The sequence below is a fragment of the Hyla sarda genome, chromosome 1 (genome assembly GCF_029499605.1).
Source record: "Hyla sarda isolate aHylSar1 chromosome 1, aHylSar1.hap1, whole genome shotgun sequence".
Taxonomy (NCBI): Eukaryota; Metazoa; Chordata; class Amphibia; order Anura; family Hylidae; genus Hyla; species Hyla sarda.
In genome coordinates this window covers 254,802,459-254,819,101 of record NC_079189.1, presented here as the reverse complement: position 1 = coordinate 254,819,101, position 16,643 = coordinate 254,802,459, and the positions used below count along the sequence as shown (strand labels likewise).

Sequence of the window (16,643 nt, the reverse complement as noted above, 5' to 3'; positions counted from 1 at the left end):
AAAGGGGCAGCGGCACCCATTGCCGGCGCCGCTGCCCCGTTGCCTCCCCCCATCCCCGGATGCATAATTACCTGTTGCCGGGGTCGGGTCCGCGCTGCTTCAGGCCTCCGCTGTGCGTCCCCTGCGTCGTTGTCATGCGCCGCGCCGTGCAGCGCATAGCAACGACGCAGGGGACGCACACCAGAGTCCTGAAGCTGCGGACCCGACCCCGGCAACAGGTAATTCTGCAACCGTGGATGGGGGGAGGCAACGGGGCAGCGGCGCCGGCAATTGGTGCCGATGCCCCTTCTCTCCCCTTGGCTGTCGGGGAGAGAAGGGCCGGCAGCGCTGGCTGTCTCTGCACCTGCAAAGCCACTGCAGTTCACTGATTTAAAGCGCCCGCTTTAAATCATTGAACTGAAGCGGCTTATCGGCGTATAACACGCAGGTAGACTTTAAGCTAAAAATTTTAGCCTAAAAAGTGCGTGTTCTAGGCCGATAAATACGGTATATATAAAACTTATAGATCACTTTTTATTAATTTTTTTTAATAAAATGTGACAAAAAAGCTGCATTTTTTACTTTAATTTTTTACCGTACGGGATCATTAACATTATATTTTGATAGTTCGGACACTAACGCACGCAGTGATACCAAATATGTTTATAAAAAAAAAATAATCACTTTTTGGGGGTAAAAAATGGGAAAAAGGGACAATTTACGTTTTTATTGGCGATGGGGATTTTTCACTTTTTTTTATACATTTTTTTTTTTTAACACTTTATATGTCCCCATAGGGGACTATCAATAGCAATCATTACTAATACTGCTCAGTACTGCTGCAAGTACTGCTGCACCAGGACGTACATTTACATCCGTGGTCATTAAGGTGTTATAAAATATATATATATATTTTAAAAAGTTTTCAGCGGAGTACCTCTAATGCCGAACATCACCGATCGGGCCAATGCCCATCGAAGTTGAGTGCCACGTCTAAACGCAGGACTTAACTATGCCAGTTAGCTGAGCGGAGCTGATCGGGACATACGCTGCAAAATCGCAGGTCCCAATCACCTGAGTAGATGGAGGGAAGGCCCCTACCTGCCTATTCACCATCCGATCGGTGCTCTGATGTACCCTGGCAGCTATGGCAGGCTAGAGCAGCAGAGCAATGTATGCAATCGCAAGATTGCATGTTATAACCCCCTATAGGGACAAAAAATAATAGCACGGATGATGGTGTTCACATAAAAAAAAATACCAAAGTCCAAAATTGCGCATTTTTGGTCACTTCATATACAATTAAAAAATTTATAAAAAGCGATCAAAAAGTCCTATCAAAACAAAAATGGTACCGATAAAAACTACAGATCACGGCACAAAATAAATGGGCCCTCAAAGCCCTGTGTACAGAAAAGTAAAAAGTTATAGGGGTCAGAAGAGGACAATTTTAAGCATACTTGTTTTGGTGCATGTAGATAGATAGTATATCTATATATCTATATCTATAATTTTTTTTATTTTTTTTTTTGTAGTAGAATAAAAAATGTAAATTGGGTATCCTTGTACCCGTATGGACCTACAGAAAAAAAGATAAGGTGTCGTTTTTACCGAAAAGTGCACTGCGTAGAAACTGAAGCCCATTTTCTTTTTTATTTCACCGAATAATTTTTTTTTGTTTTGCCGCAGATTAGAAAAATAAGTGATGTCATTACAAAGTACAATTGGCAACGCAAAAAATAAAAAATAAAATAAAAACTGCCCTTATTTAGGTCTGTAGCTAAAAAATTGAAAGTGTTATGACTTTTAGAAAGGGTAGAGGAAAAAACTAAAGAGCAAAAACAAAAATTGGCCTGGTCCTTAAAGTATCAAATATTTTTTTTAAAATTTTTTACTTGTTTATATACTTTATAACCCCCGTAGGTGACTTATGAGCAATCATTTGATTGCTATTGCCTGAAGTATTGAGCCCATGCACCAATACGACTAAGGGTGGGTTCACACTACATTTTCTCCCATACGGGAGCGCATACGGCAGGGGGGAGCTAAAACCTCGCGCTCCGGTATGTCACCGTATGCGCTCCCGTATGTCATTCATTTCAATGAGCCGGCCGGAGTGAAACGTTCGGTCCGGTAGGCTCATTTTTGCGCCGTATGCGCTTTTACAACCGGACCTAAAACCGTGGTTGACCACAGTTTTAGGTCCGGTTGTAAAAGCGCATACGGCGCAAAAATGAGCCGACCGGACCGAACGTTTCACTCCGGCCGGCTCATTGAAATGAATGACATACGGGAGCGCATACGGTGACATACGGGAGCGCGAGGTTTTAGCTCCCCCCTGCCGTATGCGCTCCCGTATGGGAGAAAACGTAGTGTGAACCCAGCCTAACACAGTCTAAATATGTCACACTGCTGCTCAGCCAATCATAAGGCGAGCTCAGGAACAGAAACCTCCCATAGAGTTGAGCTGCACTGAGACACATTGGGGAAGATTTATCAAAACCTGTGTAGAGGAAGAGTGGTGCAGTTGCCTATAGCAATCAATCCCATTGCTTCTTTCATTTTGAAAATGAAAGCAGCAAGCTGATTGGCTACTATGGGCAACTGCACCACTTTTCCTCTACACAGGTTTTAATAAATCTCCCTCTGACCTCCAGCACCAGCAAGAGGATCATAATGGAGACCAGAGTGGCAACCATGGAGGCACTGTGATAGCTTCAGAGGCATGTAAATGGTTTTTATTGTTTTTCATAACAGACGGCCTGGACATGTGTACCAGAGTACCCTTTTATTGGCAAGGGCCAGAGATGCCAAACCTATCAGTGCACCATCTTTTTAACCCCTTAACGACGCAGGTCGTAAAAGTACATCCTGGTGAGCTGGTACTTAACGCACCAGGATGTACATTTACGTCCTATACATAACTGTGAGCATCAGAGTGATGATCGGGTCATGCACGGCAGGTCCCAGCTGCTGATAGCAGCCAGGGACCAGCCCGTAATGGCCGACATCCGAGATCGCACGGATGTCCGCCATTAACCCCTCAGATGCTGTGATCAAAACAGATCACGGCATCTGCAGCGTTGCAGTCACTAAAATGGATGGTCGGATTGCCCGCAGCACTGCCACAGCGATCCGATCATCCAGAGCAGAAGATGGAGGTCCCCTCACCTGCCTCCGGCTCTGGACTGCGATCAAGCATACCAGAGCAGAGGATGGCCGATAACACTGATCAGTGCTATGTACTATGCATAGCACTGAAAAGTATTAGCAGTCGAATGATTGCTATAAATAGTCCCCTATGGGGTAAAAAAAGTGTTTGAAAAAACCCTTCCCCGATAAAAATGTAAATTGTCCCATTTTCCCCATTTCATTCCCAGAAAGTATAAAAAATTAAAATTGAATATACATATTTGGTATTGCCACATAAGTAAATATTCAAACTATTAAAATATGTTAATGATACCCTTCGGTGAACGTCACGAACGTTATATTAACCCATTAAGGACCAAGGACGTACTGGTACGTCCTTGGTCCTGCTCCCCTGATATAACGCGTGGTTACACGGTAACCTCGCATCATATCACGGCGGGCCCGGCGTCATAGAGAAGCGGCTAAAACCGAAAGTGAAAGCTGCCGGTTAACTCAGTGGGCTGTTCAGGATAGCCGCGGCGAAATCGCGGCATCCCGAACAGCTTACAGGACAGCGGGAGGGCCCCTACCTGCCTCCTCGCTGTCCGATCGCCGAATGGCTGCTCAGTGCCTGGCATGAGCAGTCATGCGGCAGAATCATCGATCACTGGTTTCCTATGAGAAACCAGTGATCAATGATAAAGATCAGTGTGTGCAGTGTTATAGGTCCCTATGGGAGCTATAACACTGCAAAAAAAAAAAAATTAAAAAAAAAAAAAGTGAATGAATATCATTTAACCCCTTCCCTATTAAAAGTTTGAATCACTCCCCTTTTCCCATAAAAAAAAAAAAAACAGTGTAAATAAAAATAAACATATGGTATCACCGCGTGCGGAAATGTTCAAATTATAAAAATATATCATTAATTAAACCGCTCCGTCACTTTTTATATCATATAAAAATGAATAAAAAGTGATCAATAAGTCCTTTCAATGCAAAAAGGTACCGTTAAAAACTTCAGATCACGGCGCAAAAAATGAGCCCTCATACCGCCCCATACAAGGAAAAAAAAAAGTTATAGGGGTCAGAAGATGACAATTTTAAACGTATTAATTTTCCTGCATGAAGTTATGATTTTTTCCAGAAGTACGACAAAATCAAAACTATATAAGTTGGGTATCATTTTAATCGTATGGACATACAGAATAAAGGTAAGGGGTAATTTTTACCAAAAAATTTACTACGTAGAAATGGAAGCCCCCAAATTTACAAAACTGCAGGGTTTTTTTTCAATTTTGTCGCACAATGATTTTTTTTTCTGTTTCACCGTAGATTTTTGGCCAAAATGACTGACGTCATTACAAAGTAGAATTGGTGGCGCAAAAAATAAGTCATCATATGGATTTTTAGGTGCAAAATTGAAAGAGTTATGATTTTTTAAAGGCAAGGAGCAAAAAACGAAAATGCAAAAACGGAAAACCCCCGGTCCTTAAGTGGTTTAAAAAAAAAAAAAGCCAAAATAGCTGCTTTTTTACATTTTATTCTCCCAAAAATGTTTATAAAATTTATTGAAACTTTTATATAAGCAAATATAGTATCATCAAAAAGTACAGATCACGGCACAAGAAATGAGCCCTCATACCGCCGCTTATATACGGAAAAATGAAAGTTGTAGGACTTCAAAATAGGGGGATTTTAAACGTACTAATTTGGTTAGAAAGTTTGATTTTTTTAAGCGCAACAGTAATGAAAAAAAAAGTATGTTATCATGGGTATCATTTTAATCGTATTGACCCAAAGAATAAAGAACACGTCCTTTTACAGTAAATTCTATGGCGTGAAAACGTAACTTTCCAAAATAGTATTTTTTTGGTTGCGCCATACATTTTATCGTAAAGTGAGTGATGGCATTACAACGGACAACTGGACGTGCAAAAAACAAGCCCACATACTAGTCTGTGGATGAAAATATAAAAGTAATATATAAAAATGAAAACGTAAAAAATAAAATTGCGTCCTTAAGGGGTTAAAGGCAGTCAGTCTGTCAGCACCATCAGTACTATAACAGAGGTCAAAGAGGTGAGTGATACCTGCTGTCTCATACTAGTAACTTGCAATGAATGACAGATCCAGCATCCAATGAGTAGACTGCTAGAGCTGTCAATCATAGTTCAGGGACCTAAGAGGCTTTCCATGCAAAGTGCAGGGCACCAAAAGGGTATAGCCCACCTTCTGGGCACTGACATAGCAGCAGCCCGGAGATCATACGTTATTTCTTGGACATGCAGAACACCAGGTATCTTTCCATCTTTTATTTTTTTCCGAGGTCATAGTTTGTATGAAACCTTAGCATGTCTATCCTATGGAGAGCATCATGGAGAGCACATGACCGCTATGACAGGTAAATGCTGGGAGCGATCTCCTCAAGTGTCCCACATGATGCCAGAAGCAGATCTTTAATCTAATACGATCACGTGGAATACAAAACAAAATCCCAATCACTCACACATACGAGCAAGCGCTGCACAGCCCGCCCGAGCCGCATCGTGTAAACTACTCCGCGGTACCGCACACTTCTCAGGTGCCAGTGCTGAGAGGACAGTGCGCTAGCTGGGTACCCAGGGGGCTATGCAGAGCTTGCCGTCATGTGTCACTAGTGGGTGTGACATCACATGTTGTGTAAGCCTGATGCAGCACTGGTACCTGTGTGCGGGGATCCGTTGGCTACCCACTCCCTTCCCGACCAGAAAGTGCACGTCGCTAAGCACCTCGTTGTTGAAAAGAAAAGTAAACCGTTCCCGCACCGTGGTCTTGGTGGCTTGCCAGTTGTACACGGGTTCCCGGTGCAGGAGGCCAGCAACCGCAGGAGGGGGCGGAGGCGGGGCCGCAGGGGGGGAGGCCCCGCTCGAAGAGACCGTAGACGCTGCTTGGTTACCGGGGGAAGTGGCTGCGGCTCCACCGCTATAGTTGTACGATGATGCCAACAAGCCAACGCGGTTGCTGGGGGTGCTATTGCTCACGGCCCCGGGGAACGACAGGCCACCGCTCCCTCCTGCCGCCATCTTGGATGGGGGAAGCTCCGGTGGGCGGGTGCAGGAAAAGACGGACGGGGCTGGAGGTTTCCCACACTTGTTTACAAATAGTACCGGGCAGCAGTGGCGCATGAGGTGGAAAAGCCTCGGTGACTGAGATGACCAGAAGGCGGTGACAGCCTAGACATCTGACTAGAAGGCGGCACTGCAGCTCTAAAGCGTCCCTTCCTCACTGCGTGAGTTACGTCAGAAGGCCCACACAGAAAAATGGAGGCCAGTTTCTTTAGCGCCCTCCCTCACATTCGTGTCACATGACCTCAAAGTAACGCTCTGACATTAGTTTTGTGACTACTTGCGTTGCCCGTTTTCTGTAACGTAACGCCAACGTACGGCAGAGGCGGGAATCCGGACAGCAGTACTGTATTAGGCTTGGTTCACATTTTGACTTCAGTTTAACATATATGTTTGATGCATTTTAACCCCTTAAGGACGAAGCATTTTATTTTTGCTTTTTCGTTTTTTCCTCCTCGGCTTCTAAAATCCATAAATCTTTTATATTTCCATCTACAGACCCATATAAGGGCTTGTTTTTTTGCATGACCACTTGTACTTGGTAATAAAACCTCATTTTACCATAAAATGTACGGCGAACCCCAACATTTATTTTTTGAAAACCACAATTTTGCACATTTTGGAGGGTTTTATTTTCACACTGTACACTTTACGGTAAAAATGACATGTTCTTTATTCTGTGGGACAATACGATTAAAATGATACCCATTGATAGATACTTTTATATTTTTGTACCGCTTAAAAAAAATCTAAAACTTTTTGTGAAAAATCAGTAATCTAAAATCGCCCTATTTTGACCACCTATAACTTTTTTTCATTTTTCCGTATATAGGGTGGTATGAGGGCTCATTTTTGCGCCGTCATCTGTACTTTTTATCGATACCACATTTGCATATATAAAACTTTTAGATAATTTTTTATTATTTTCTTTTAAATAAAATGTGACAAAAAAAGCAGCATTTTTGGATTTTTATTTTTTTAAGTTTATTCCATTCACCATATGGGATCACTAACATTATATTTTGATAGTTTGGACATTTACGCACGCTGCGATACCAAAGATGTTTATTTAAAAAAATTACGCTTTTTGAGGATAAAATAGGAAAACGGACAATTTTTATTGGGGGAGGGGATTTTCACTGTTAACTTTCTATTTTCACATTTTTCAACTTTTTTTTTTAACACTTTTTATGTCCCCATAGGGGACTATTTATAGCAATCATTTTTTTGCTAATACTGTTCAGTGCGATGCATAGGACACAGCACCGATCAGTATTATCGGTGATCTTCTGCTCTGGTCTGCTTGATCTCAGACCAGAGCAGAAGACCCCGGGAGACGGCTGGAGCCAGGTGAGGGGACCTCCGGCCGCCATGCTGGATGATTGGATCGCTGCGGCAACACTTCGGGCGATCCTACCATCCATTTAAAGTACCGCACTGCCGCAGATGCCGTGATCTGTATTGATCACGGCATCTGAGGGGTTAATGGCGGACATCCGCGCGATCGTTGATGTCGGCCATTACGGGCGGGAACCTGCCGTTTATAACGTAGGACGTAAATGTATGTCCTGTTGCACGAAGTACTGCCAAACCAGGACGTACATTTATGTCCGTGGTCGTTAAGGGGTTAAAGTCCTTTTTTGGTTCTTTGTTTTAGGGTACATTCACATGTTCAGTAGGGATCGACCGATATCGTTTTTTTAGTACCGATAATCGGTGGAGGTTAGGGCCGATAGCCGATAACTTATACCGATATTCCGGTATAAGTTATCGGCTATTTATCCCCCCTCGAAACCGCTGCAGGTCATTGATTTAAAGCGGGCGCTTTAAATCAATGCACTGCAGTGGCTTTTGCGGTGCCATAGGCCGCCGCCGCCACCCGCTTCTCTCCCCTACCTGTCAGGGTGGTCCGGGCCATCCATCCTTCCTTCCTGTAGTGTCCGGCGGCATTCCGGGTGGAGGGTGCACTGGTCCGGGCTGTCCTTCTCCGAGGGTCCTCTTCTCCACTCCAGGCAGGCTCCGGCCTAGTAGAGCAGCATAGACGCCGCTGCGCAGTGACGCCCGTGCGCAGCGACGCACCTGACGTCACGGCGTATTGGCGTCTATGCAGCGTACTAGGCCGGAGCCTGCCCGGAGTGGAGAAGATGACCCCCGGAGAAGGACAGCCCGTACCGGTGCACCCTCCACCCGGAATGGCGGCGGACACTACAGGAAGGAAGGATGGATGGCCCGGACCACCCCCATTACGGGTAAGTTTATTTATTTTTAATTTTTTTATTGACTCGGAGGGTGGGGGAGGGGCCCGACCGGTATAGCGGTATGGGCAAAAATCCATACCGGTATACTGCCCAGCACTACGGTGGGGGGTGCGACGCGGTGGGTCGGGGGGGGGGGTCGGTGCGGCGGGTCGGGGGGGCGGTGCGAGGGGCGGGGCATCATCGGCAAGGTAATTGCCGATACCGATAATGCCCAAAATCGGGATTATCGGCCGATAATATCGGCCATACCGATAATCGGTCGATCCCTAATGTTCAGTATCCTGTGCAGGATTTTCTGCTGCAGATTTCAATGTAAACTAAATGACTGAGCACAGCTTCTAACCTGCACTTCCAAATCCTGCACTTCTAAATCGACGCAGGATCCTGTACACGTGAACACACCCTTACACATGTTTAATGGATGCATTTTTTTTTTCTCATGCGTTTTGGCTGTTTTATTTTTTTAGTTAAGCTAAGTTTCCACTTGTTTTTTTTTTTTGTGGCCCAAAAGAAACGTCACAGCATTTTCCTGTGTTTGACGTGTTTTTTTTTTTTTTTGTATCTTTTCTGGCGTTTTTTGCCTTTGAGTGGAAATAGCATTTTTGGCCCCTTTGACGTTTTTTCAAAATTTGTTGGTTACAAAAAAAAAATAGTATGCTTTCGTGATGAAAAAAAATTTATTTAGCAAAATGTATATTTTTTATAACAAAATTTTACATAGACACATCGCCCTGGGTGTCACTCCTGAGACCCGATGTGATCGTCCATAATATAGCAGAGATGTGGAGCGGCTTTATACAGCGCTCGCAGCTCTGCACTATACTCCGGGCCGGCCAGTCATGTGAACAGAACATCACTCATTCATATTTCCCACCCAGAGTGGGGATTGGCCGGATGGTTGCAGCCAATCACCGCTCTCAGAGGGAAATATGAATGAGTGATGTTCTATTCACATCACTGGCCGGAGTATAGTGCAGAGATGCGAGTGCAGGAGAATGCTGCTCCACATCTCTGCTATAAGATCCGCTGTGATCTTTCCTTAACTGCAGGGTACTACTGCTCCCAACATGGAACAATGGAACACACTCTGCTCCATGCTGGGAGCTGTAGTACCTGCATTAATAGATCGCAGCGAGTGTCACTTCTGACACCTGTTGTGATCTGTCTATTAATGCAGGTACTACAGCTCCCAGCATTGAGCAGAGTGTGTTCCATGTTGGGAGTAGTAGTACGTACCTGCAGTTAAGGAAAGATCACAACAGATGTCACTCCTGACACCCACTGTGATCATCCTGTATAATGTATAAATGCGAGCGGCCGCTCTTCTATGGTGCCCTGCACTGACGTATATATATATATATATATATATATATATATATATATATATATATACACCTATTCATATTTCCCTCAGAGAGTTGTGATTGGCTGGAACCATCTGGCCAATCACAGCTCTCTGCGGGAAATATGAATAGGTGTATATATACGGCAGTGCAGGGGACCATAGAAGAGCGGCCACCCGCATTTATACATTATACAGAAGGATTGCAACGGACCCGGGGCGATCTGTCAATTAGTACAGGTACTACAACTCCCATCATGGAACAGTGTGTTCCATGCTGGAAGTAGAAGTACTACCTAAAAAAATGTAAAAATACAGAAGAAAAGGGAAAAACACACACGCTGCATTTTTATTATTGTCAACTACATTTTTAGTGCCCTGCCTGCCCACATAAATTGATCCCTGCTTAAAAATTTGTTATAAAAAAGAAACATTTTGTTAAATACAATTTTTCCATCAATACTGTATCTTTTTTTTTTTTAATGGTACCCTATGAAATGTTATTATAAAAGGTATCTCCATCACTTTTTTGGATCGCTAAAGTCCAAAAAAGAATAAAAAACGCCTGTAAAAATGCCCACACAAAAGTTAAAACCCACATGTCATTTTTCTTGGCGCTTTTTTACTCCCATAGACTAAGGCTGAAAAACTCCAAAAAAGTGAAAAAACGCCAAAAGGATAAAAGAAAATGCAAAGTGGAATTTTTTTTTTGCTATTTCTCATTGATTTACAGCTAACATCTGGCCGCCATGGGGGCCGTTTTGGCGTGGAAACAATGTTAAAGGGGTACTCTGGACCTAATACATCTTATCCCCTATCCAAAGGATAGGGGATAAGATGTATGATCGCAGGGGGGTCCCACCACTGGGAACCCCGCAATCTGTCATTACGCACCCACCTTTGTGAGCTCTCCGCATCACATGGGGGCGGATGTCACCATACTCTGGCCCTGTGGTCGTCACTAGGGATGTAAGAAAAAATCGATTCTCGCGATAATCGCGATTTTTCATTTGCCGATACAGAATCGATTCAAAATATTTTTGAATCGATTCTTTTAGGGATGTGAAATTTTTATCTGCGGACGCCCGTATCTTACCTGCCAACGAGCCCCCGGAGCTCCGGTACAGGTGTTCGGTCCCCGGGCTGTATTCTTCTTACTTCCTGTTAGTCCGGCACGTCACATGGAGCTTCAGCCTATCACTGGCCGCAGCGATGTCCCGCCTCCGCTGGTGATAGGCTGAAGCTCCATGTGACGTGCCGGACTAACAGGAAGTAAGAAGAATACAGCCCGGGGACCGAACACCTGTACCGGAGCTCCGCGGGCTCGTTGGCAGGTAAGATAAAGTGTGTTTTATTTTATTTTGCAGCCCGGACGGGATAACATGAGAAAAGTGCGCGCCGGAGTACTAGATCGCCGCTGTCAAAGCTGACAGCGGCGTCTATTGGGATCTATGAATGCTCCCAGGTGGGCGATATATCGCGATGTATCGTCACCTAGATGGTATCGCGATATATCGGGATATATCGAATCGCCACACTGGTATCGCGATTCGAATCGAATCGCCAAATTCTTGGCGATTCACACCCCTAGTCGTCACGCATCACACTCTGAGCCTCCAGCGCTGCGGAGAGGTCACAAAGGTGGGTGAGTAATGACAGATTGTGGGGGTCCCAAGCAGCAGGACCCCTGCAATCATACATCCTTTGGATAGGGGATAAGTTGTATTAGGGACGGAGTACCCCTTTAAACATATCAGTTTCTGGCAAACTATTGTTAGGTGGTTCAGTGGGTTCTCCTTTGTACTTCACTGTTGTAGAGAAAGGTGCTGAAATGCTTCCTTTTGTGTATTTAACACCTTAAGGACTCAGCCCATTTTGGCCTTAATCCCACCAGAAAGAAAGGGCGTTCAGATATGCACTTGCGTCTTGGCACTTAACCCCTTAAGGACTCAGGGTTTTTCCGTTTTTGCACTTTCGTTTTTCCTCCTTACCTTTTAAAAATCATAACCCTTTCAATTTTCCACCTAAAAATCCATATTATGGCTTATTTTTTGCGTTGCCAATTCTACTTTGCAGTGACATTAGTCATTTTACCCAAAAAAGCACGGCGAAACGGAAAAAAAATCATTGTGCAACAAAATCGAAGAAAAAACGCCATTTTGTAACTTTTGGGGGCTTCCGTTTCTACGCAGTGCATATTTCGGTAAAAATGACACCTTATCATTATTCTGTAGGTCCATACGGTTAAAATGATACCCTACTTATATAGGTTTGATTTTGTCGCACTTCTGGAAAAAATCATAACTACATGCAGGAAAATTTATACGTTTAAAAATGTCATCTTCTGACCCCTATAACTTTTTTATTTTTCCACGTACAGGGCGGTATGAGGACTAATTTTTTGCGCCGTGAAGTTTTTATCGGTATGATTTTTGTTTTGATCGGACTTTTTGATCACTTTTTATTCATTTTTGAATGGTATAAAAAGTGACCAAAATACGCTTTTTGGACTTTGGAATTTTTTTGCGCGTACGCCATTGACCGTGCGGTTTAATTAATGAGATATTTTTATAGTTCGGACATTTACGCACGCGACGATACCACATATGTTTATATTTTTTTTTTTTTACACTGTTTCATTTTTTTTATGGGAAAAGGGGGGTGATTCAAACTTTTATTAGGGAAGGGGTTAAATTACCTTTATTAACACTTTTTTTTAAACATTTTTTTTGCAGTGTTATAGGTCCCATAGGGACCTATAACACTGCACACACTGATCTCCTATTCTGATCACTGGCGTGTATTAACACGCCTGTGATCAGCGTTATCGGCGCGTGACTGCTCCTGCCTGGATCTCGGGCACGGAGCAGTTATTCGCCGATCGGACACCGAGGAGGCAGGTAAGGGCCCTCCCGGTGTCCTGACAGCTGTTCGGGACGCCGCGATTTCACCGCGGCAGTCCCGAACAGCCCGACTGAGCAGCCGGGTCACTTTCACTTTAGAAGCGGCGGTCAGCTTTGACCGCCGCTTCTAAAGGGTTAATACCGCACATCGCCGCGATCGGCGATGTGTGGTATTAGCCGCGGGTCTTGGCCGTTGATGAGCGCCGGGACCGACGCGATATGATGCGGGATCGCGCCGCGATCCCGCTTCATATCGCGGGAGCCGGCGCAGGACGTAAATATACGTCCTGCGTCGTTAAGGGGTTAAAGAGTACCTGTCACCAAATAAACTTTTCTAAACTTACTCAGGCTATGTTTTCTTATTACTAACACTCATTCTACCCTTAAAAAAAATTTCAGAGCTTTAAAAAGCTGTGTATCTTTACCTTTCTTCTTGCTCACATAGTGCAATCTCCCAGCAGGAAAAAGTGGTCGTTTCCCAGCAGGCATGACATCACTGAAGCCTGCTGGGGGACCACTTCTGCCTTCAAATCCTTGCAGTGCTGTGATGAATAGAACACCTCAGGCTCTGTGCAGCTTTCAGGAGTTAGGTGGCACTCTGCGATTAGTCGGTCAGAAGCAACCGACCAATCGGGGGGGGGGGGTTGGTAAAATTCAGTTCCCCTGCTCTGCACACCCATGGGTGTCCAGGAGAGTGGGGGAATGGTGGGAGCAACGGGTGGTGGCGGCTACCTTATCCAGGCGGCAATCTGGGCGTGATGCGGCGGAGTAATGCAGCGGCGGCGGTGATCCTGGTGAGTGGCCTCTGACAGGACCACAGTTTGGAGACCTGTGCAGTGGTCTCTAAACTGTGGCAGTCCAGATCTTGCAAAACTACAACTCCCAGCATGCCCACACAGCCGTTTGCTGTCTGGGCATACTGGGATTTGTAGTTTTGCAACATTTGGAGGGCCACAGTTTGGAGCTCACTGTGCAGTGGTCTCTAAACCTTGGCCCTCCATATCTTGCATAACTACAACTCCCAGCGTGCACGAACAGGAAACGGCTGTCTGGGCATGCTGGGAGTTGTAGTTGAGTGCCTCCAGCTGTTACATAGTTAGTACGGTCGAAAAAAGACATGTCCATCAAGTTCAACCAGGGAATTGAAGGGTCGGGATGTGGCACGATAATGGGGAAGGGATGGGATTTTATATTTCTTCATAAGCATTAATGTTATTTTGTTCCAGGAATGTATCTAACCCTGTTTTAAAGCTGTTAATTTTTCCTGCTGTGACCAGTTCCTGAGGTAGACTGTTCCATAAGTTCACAGTTCTCATGGTAAAGAAGGCGTGTCGCCCCTTGAGACTAAACTTTTTCTTCTCCAGACGGAGGGAGTCCTTTGGGGGGGGTTTAACCTGGAACAGTTTTTCTCCATATTTTTTGTATGGGCCATTAATATACTTATATACGTTTATCATATCCCCCCTTAAACGTCTCTTCTCAAGACTAAACAATTGTAACTCCTTTAATCGCTCCTCATAGCTAAGATGTTCCATGCCCCATATTAGTTTAGTCGCGCGTCTCTGCACCCTTTCCAGCTCCACAGTGTCCCTTTTATGTACAGGCGACCAAAACTGAACAGCATATTCCAGGTGAGGCCGTACCAATGCTTTATAAAGGGGGAGTAGTATGTCCCTGTCCCTTGAGTCCATGCCTCTTTTGATACATGACAATATCCTGCCGGCTTTGGAAGCAGCAGCCTGACATTGCATGCTATTCTGTAGTCTGTGATCTACAAGTACACCCAGATCCTTCTCTACCATTGACTCTGCCAGTTTAATCCCCCCTAAGACATACGACGCATGCAGGTTATTAGTACCCAGATGCATAACTTTACATTTATCCACATTGAACCTCATTTGCCAAGTGGATGCCCAGACAAACTTAGTCTATCCAAGTCATCTTGTAACCTATACACATCCTCTATAGAATGTACCGTGCTACAAAGCTTGGTGTCATCTGCAAAGATAGAAACAGAGCTGTTAATGCCATCCTCTATATCATTGATAAATAAATTAAACAACAGGGGTCCCAGTACAGAACCTTGGGGTACACCACTAATTACCGGGGACCAATCAGAGTACGAATCATTGACCACCACTCTCTGGGTACGATCCATGAGCCAGTGTTCAGTCCAGTTACAAACTAAAATTTCCAAACCCAAAGACCTTAACTTACCTGTCAGAAGTCTATGAGGGACAGTATCAAATGCTTTAGCAAAATCCAGAAACACTATATCCACAGCCATTCCTCTGTCAAAGCTTCTACTCACCTCTTCATAAAAGCAAATTAGATTGGTTTGACAACTTCTATCTTAAGTAAACCCATGCTGGTTATCACTTATAATACTATTATCCCCTGTGTATTCCTGTATGTTATCCCTTATAAGTCCTTCAAACAATTTACCCACAATGCATAACTGCATAACTACAACTTCCAGCATGCCCTTCAGCTATCAGTACATGCTGGGAGTTGTAGTTTTGCATCAGCTGGAGGCACACTGGTTGGAAAACACTGAGTTAGGTTCTGTTACCTAACTCAGTGATTTCCAACTCATGTGCCTCCAGTTGCTGCAAAACTACAACTCACAGCATGCACTGAGGGGTGGCTGATAATTGCAGCAGTTGTGGCATAAACAAAAAAAAAAAAAACACCCACATGTGACCCTATTTTGGAAACTACACCCCTCAAGGAATGTAACAAGGGGTGCAGTGAGCCTTAACACCCCACAGGTGTTTGCTAAATTTTCGTTAAAGTGGGACGTGAAAATAAATAAATACTTTCTTTTCACTAAAATGCTGGTGTTACCCCAAATTTTTCATTTTCACAACGGCTAATAGGAAAAAAAAGCCTCCCAAATTTGGTAAGACAATTTTTTCTGAGTATGGAAATACCCCAATGTGGATGTAAAGTGCTCTGCGGGCATACTACAATGCTCAGAAAAGAAGGAACACCATTGGCTTTTGAAGAGAGAATTGGGTTGAAATGGAAGTCAGAGGCCATGTGCGTTTACAAAGCCCCCATCCTGCCAGAACAGTGGACCCCCACATGTGACCCCATTTTGGAAACTACACCCCTCACCGAATGTAATAAGGGGTACAGTGAGCAATTACATCCCACAGGTGTTTTGAACAGTAGTCCGTTAAAATGAAAAATTAAATTTTTCATTTGCACAGCCCACTGTTCCAAAGACCTGTCAAATGCCAGTGGGGTGTAAATACTCACTACACCCTTTATTGTATACCGTGGGGTCACATGTGGGAGGGGGGGTCCACTGTTCTGTCAGCATGGGGGCTTTGTAAACGCACATGGCCTCTGACTTCCATTTCAACCAAATTCTCTCTTCAAAAGCCCAATGGTGCTCCTTCTCTTCTGAGCCCTGTAGTGTGCCTGAAAAGCACTTTACATCCACAGAAATGGTGCTACAAATTTTGGGGGGATTTTTCTATTATTCCTTGTAAAAAGGAAAAAGTTGCCATGTGGTTTTTTTTTTTATTAATTTTTTTGCTCTTCTAGCACCATGGAGGCTTTCTAAATGCAACATGACCCTAAAAACCATTTCAGAAAAATTTGCTCTCCTTTCTGAGCCCTCTAATGCAGCCACAGAGCACTTTACATCCACATATATGAGGTGTTTCCTTACGTGAGAGAAATTGGGTTACAAATTTTGGGGGGCTTATTCTCCTTTTACCCCTTGTAAAAATGAAAAATAAATTTTCACTTTTTCACCAACAAATGATGCAAGTATCGCCAAAAAATTACCACTATCCTAAAGGGAATGTATCACCGTTTTATTTTTATTTTTTTTCAACTGTAAGTTTTTATTTAAGTTTCACTTTTTGAAATTACAAGTATAGGCAACACAGATGAAGAGCCTCATACAGCA

General features: G+C 44.0%; 1 protein-coding gene across 3 annotated transcripts in view; it reads right to left on the bottom strand.

Moving 5' to 3' along the window:
- LOC130367941 (BTB/POZ domain-containing protein 2) overlaps positions 1-7,056 on the bottom strand; it is a 120,081-nt gene extending 113,025 nt beyond the window's left edge. The window contains exon 1 of one of the 3 annotated variants that reach the window (XM_056570986.1): positions 5,815-7,056. In XM_056570986.1, coding sequence (XP_056426961.1) covers positions 5,815-6,275 — 461 coding nt within the window. In that variant the 5' untranslated portion in view covers positions 6,276-7,056. Of the gene's footprint in view, positions 1-5,617; positions 5,638-5,814 lie in introns of those variants that run through there. The other 2 variants (XM_056570996.1, XM_056571001.1) reach the window with 2 other exon arrangements.
- Between the last annotated feature and the right edge of the window lie 9,587 nt (positions 7,057-16,643).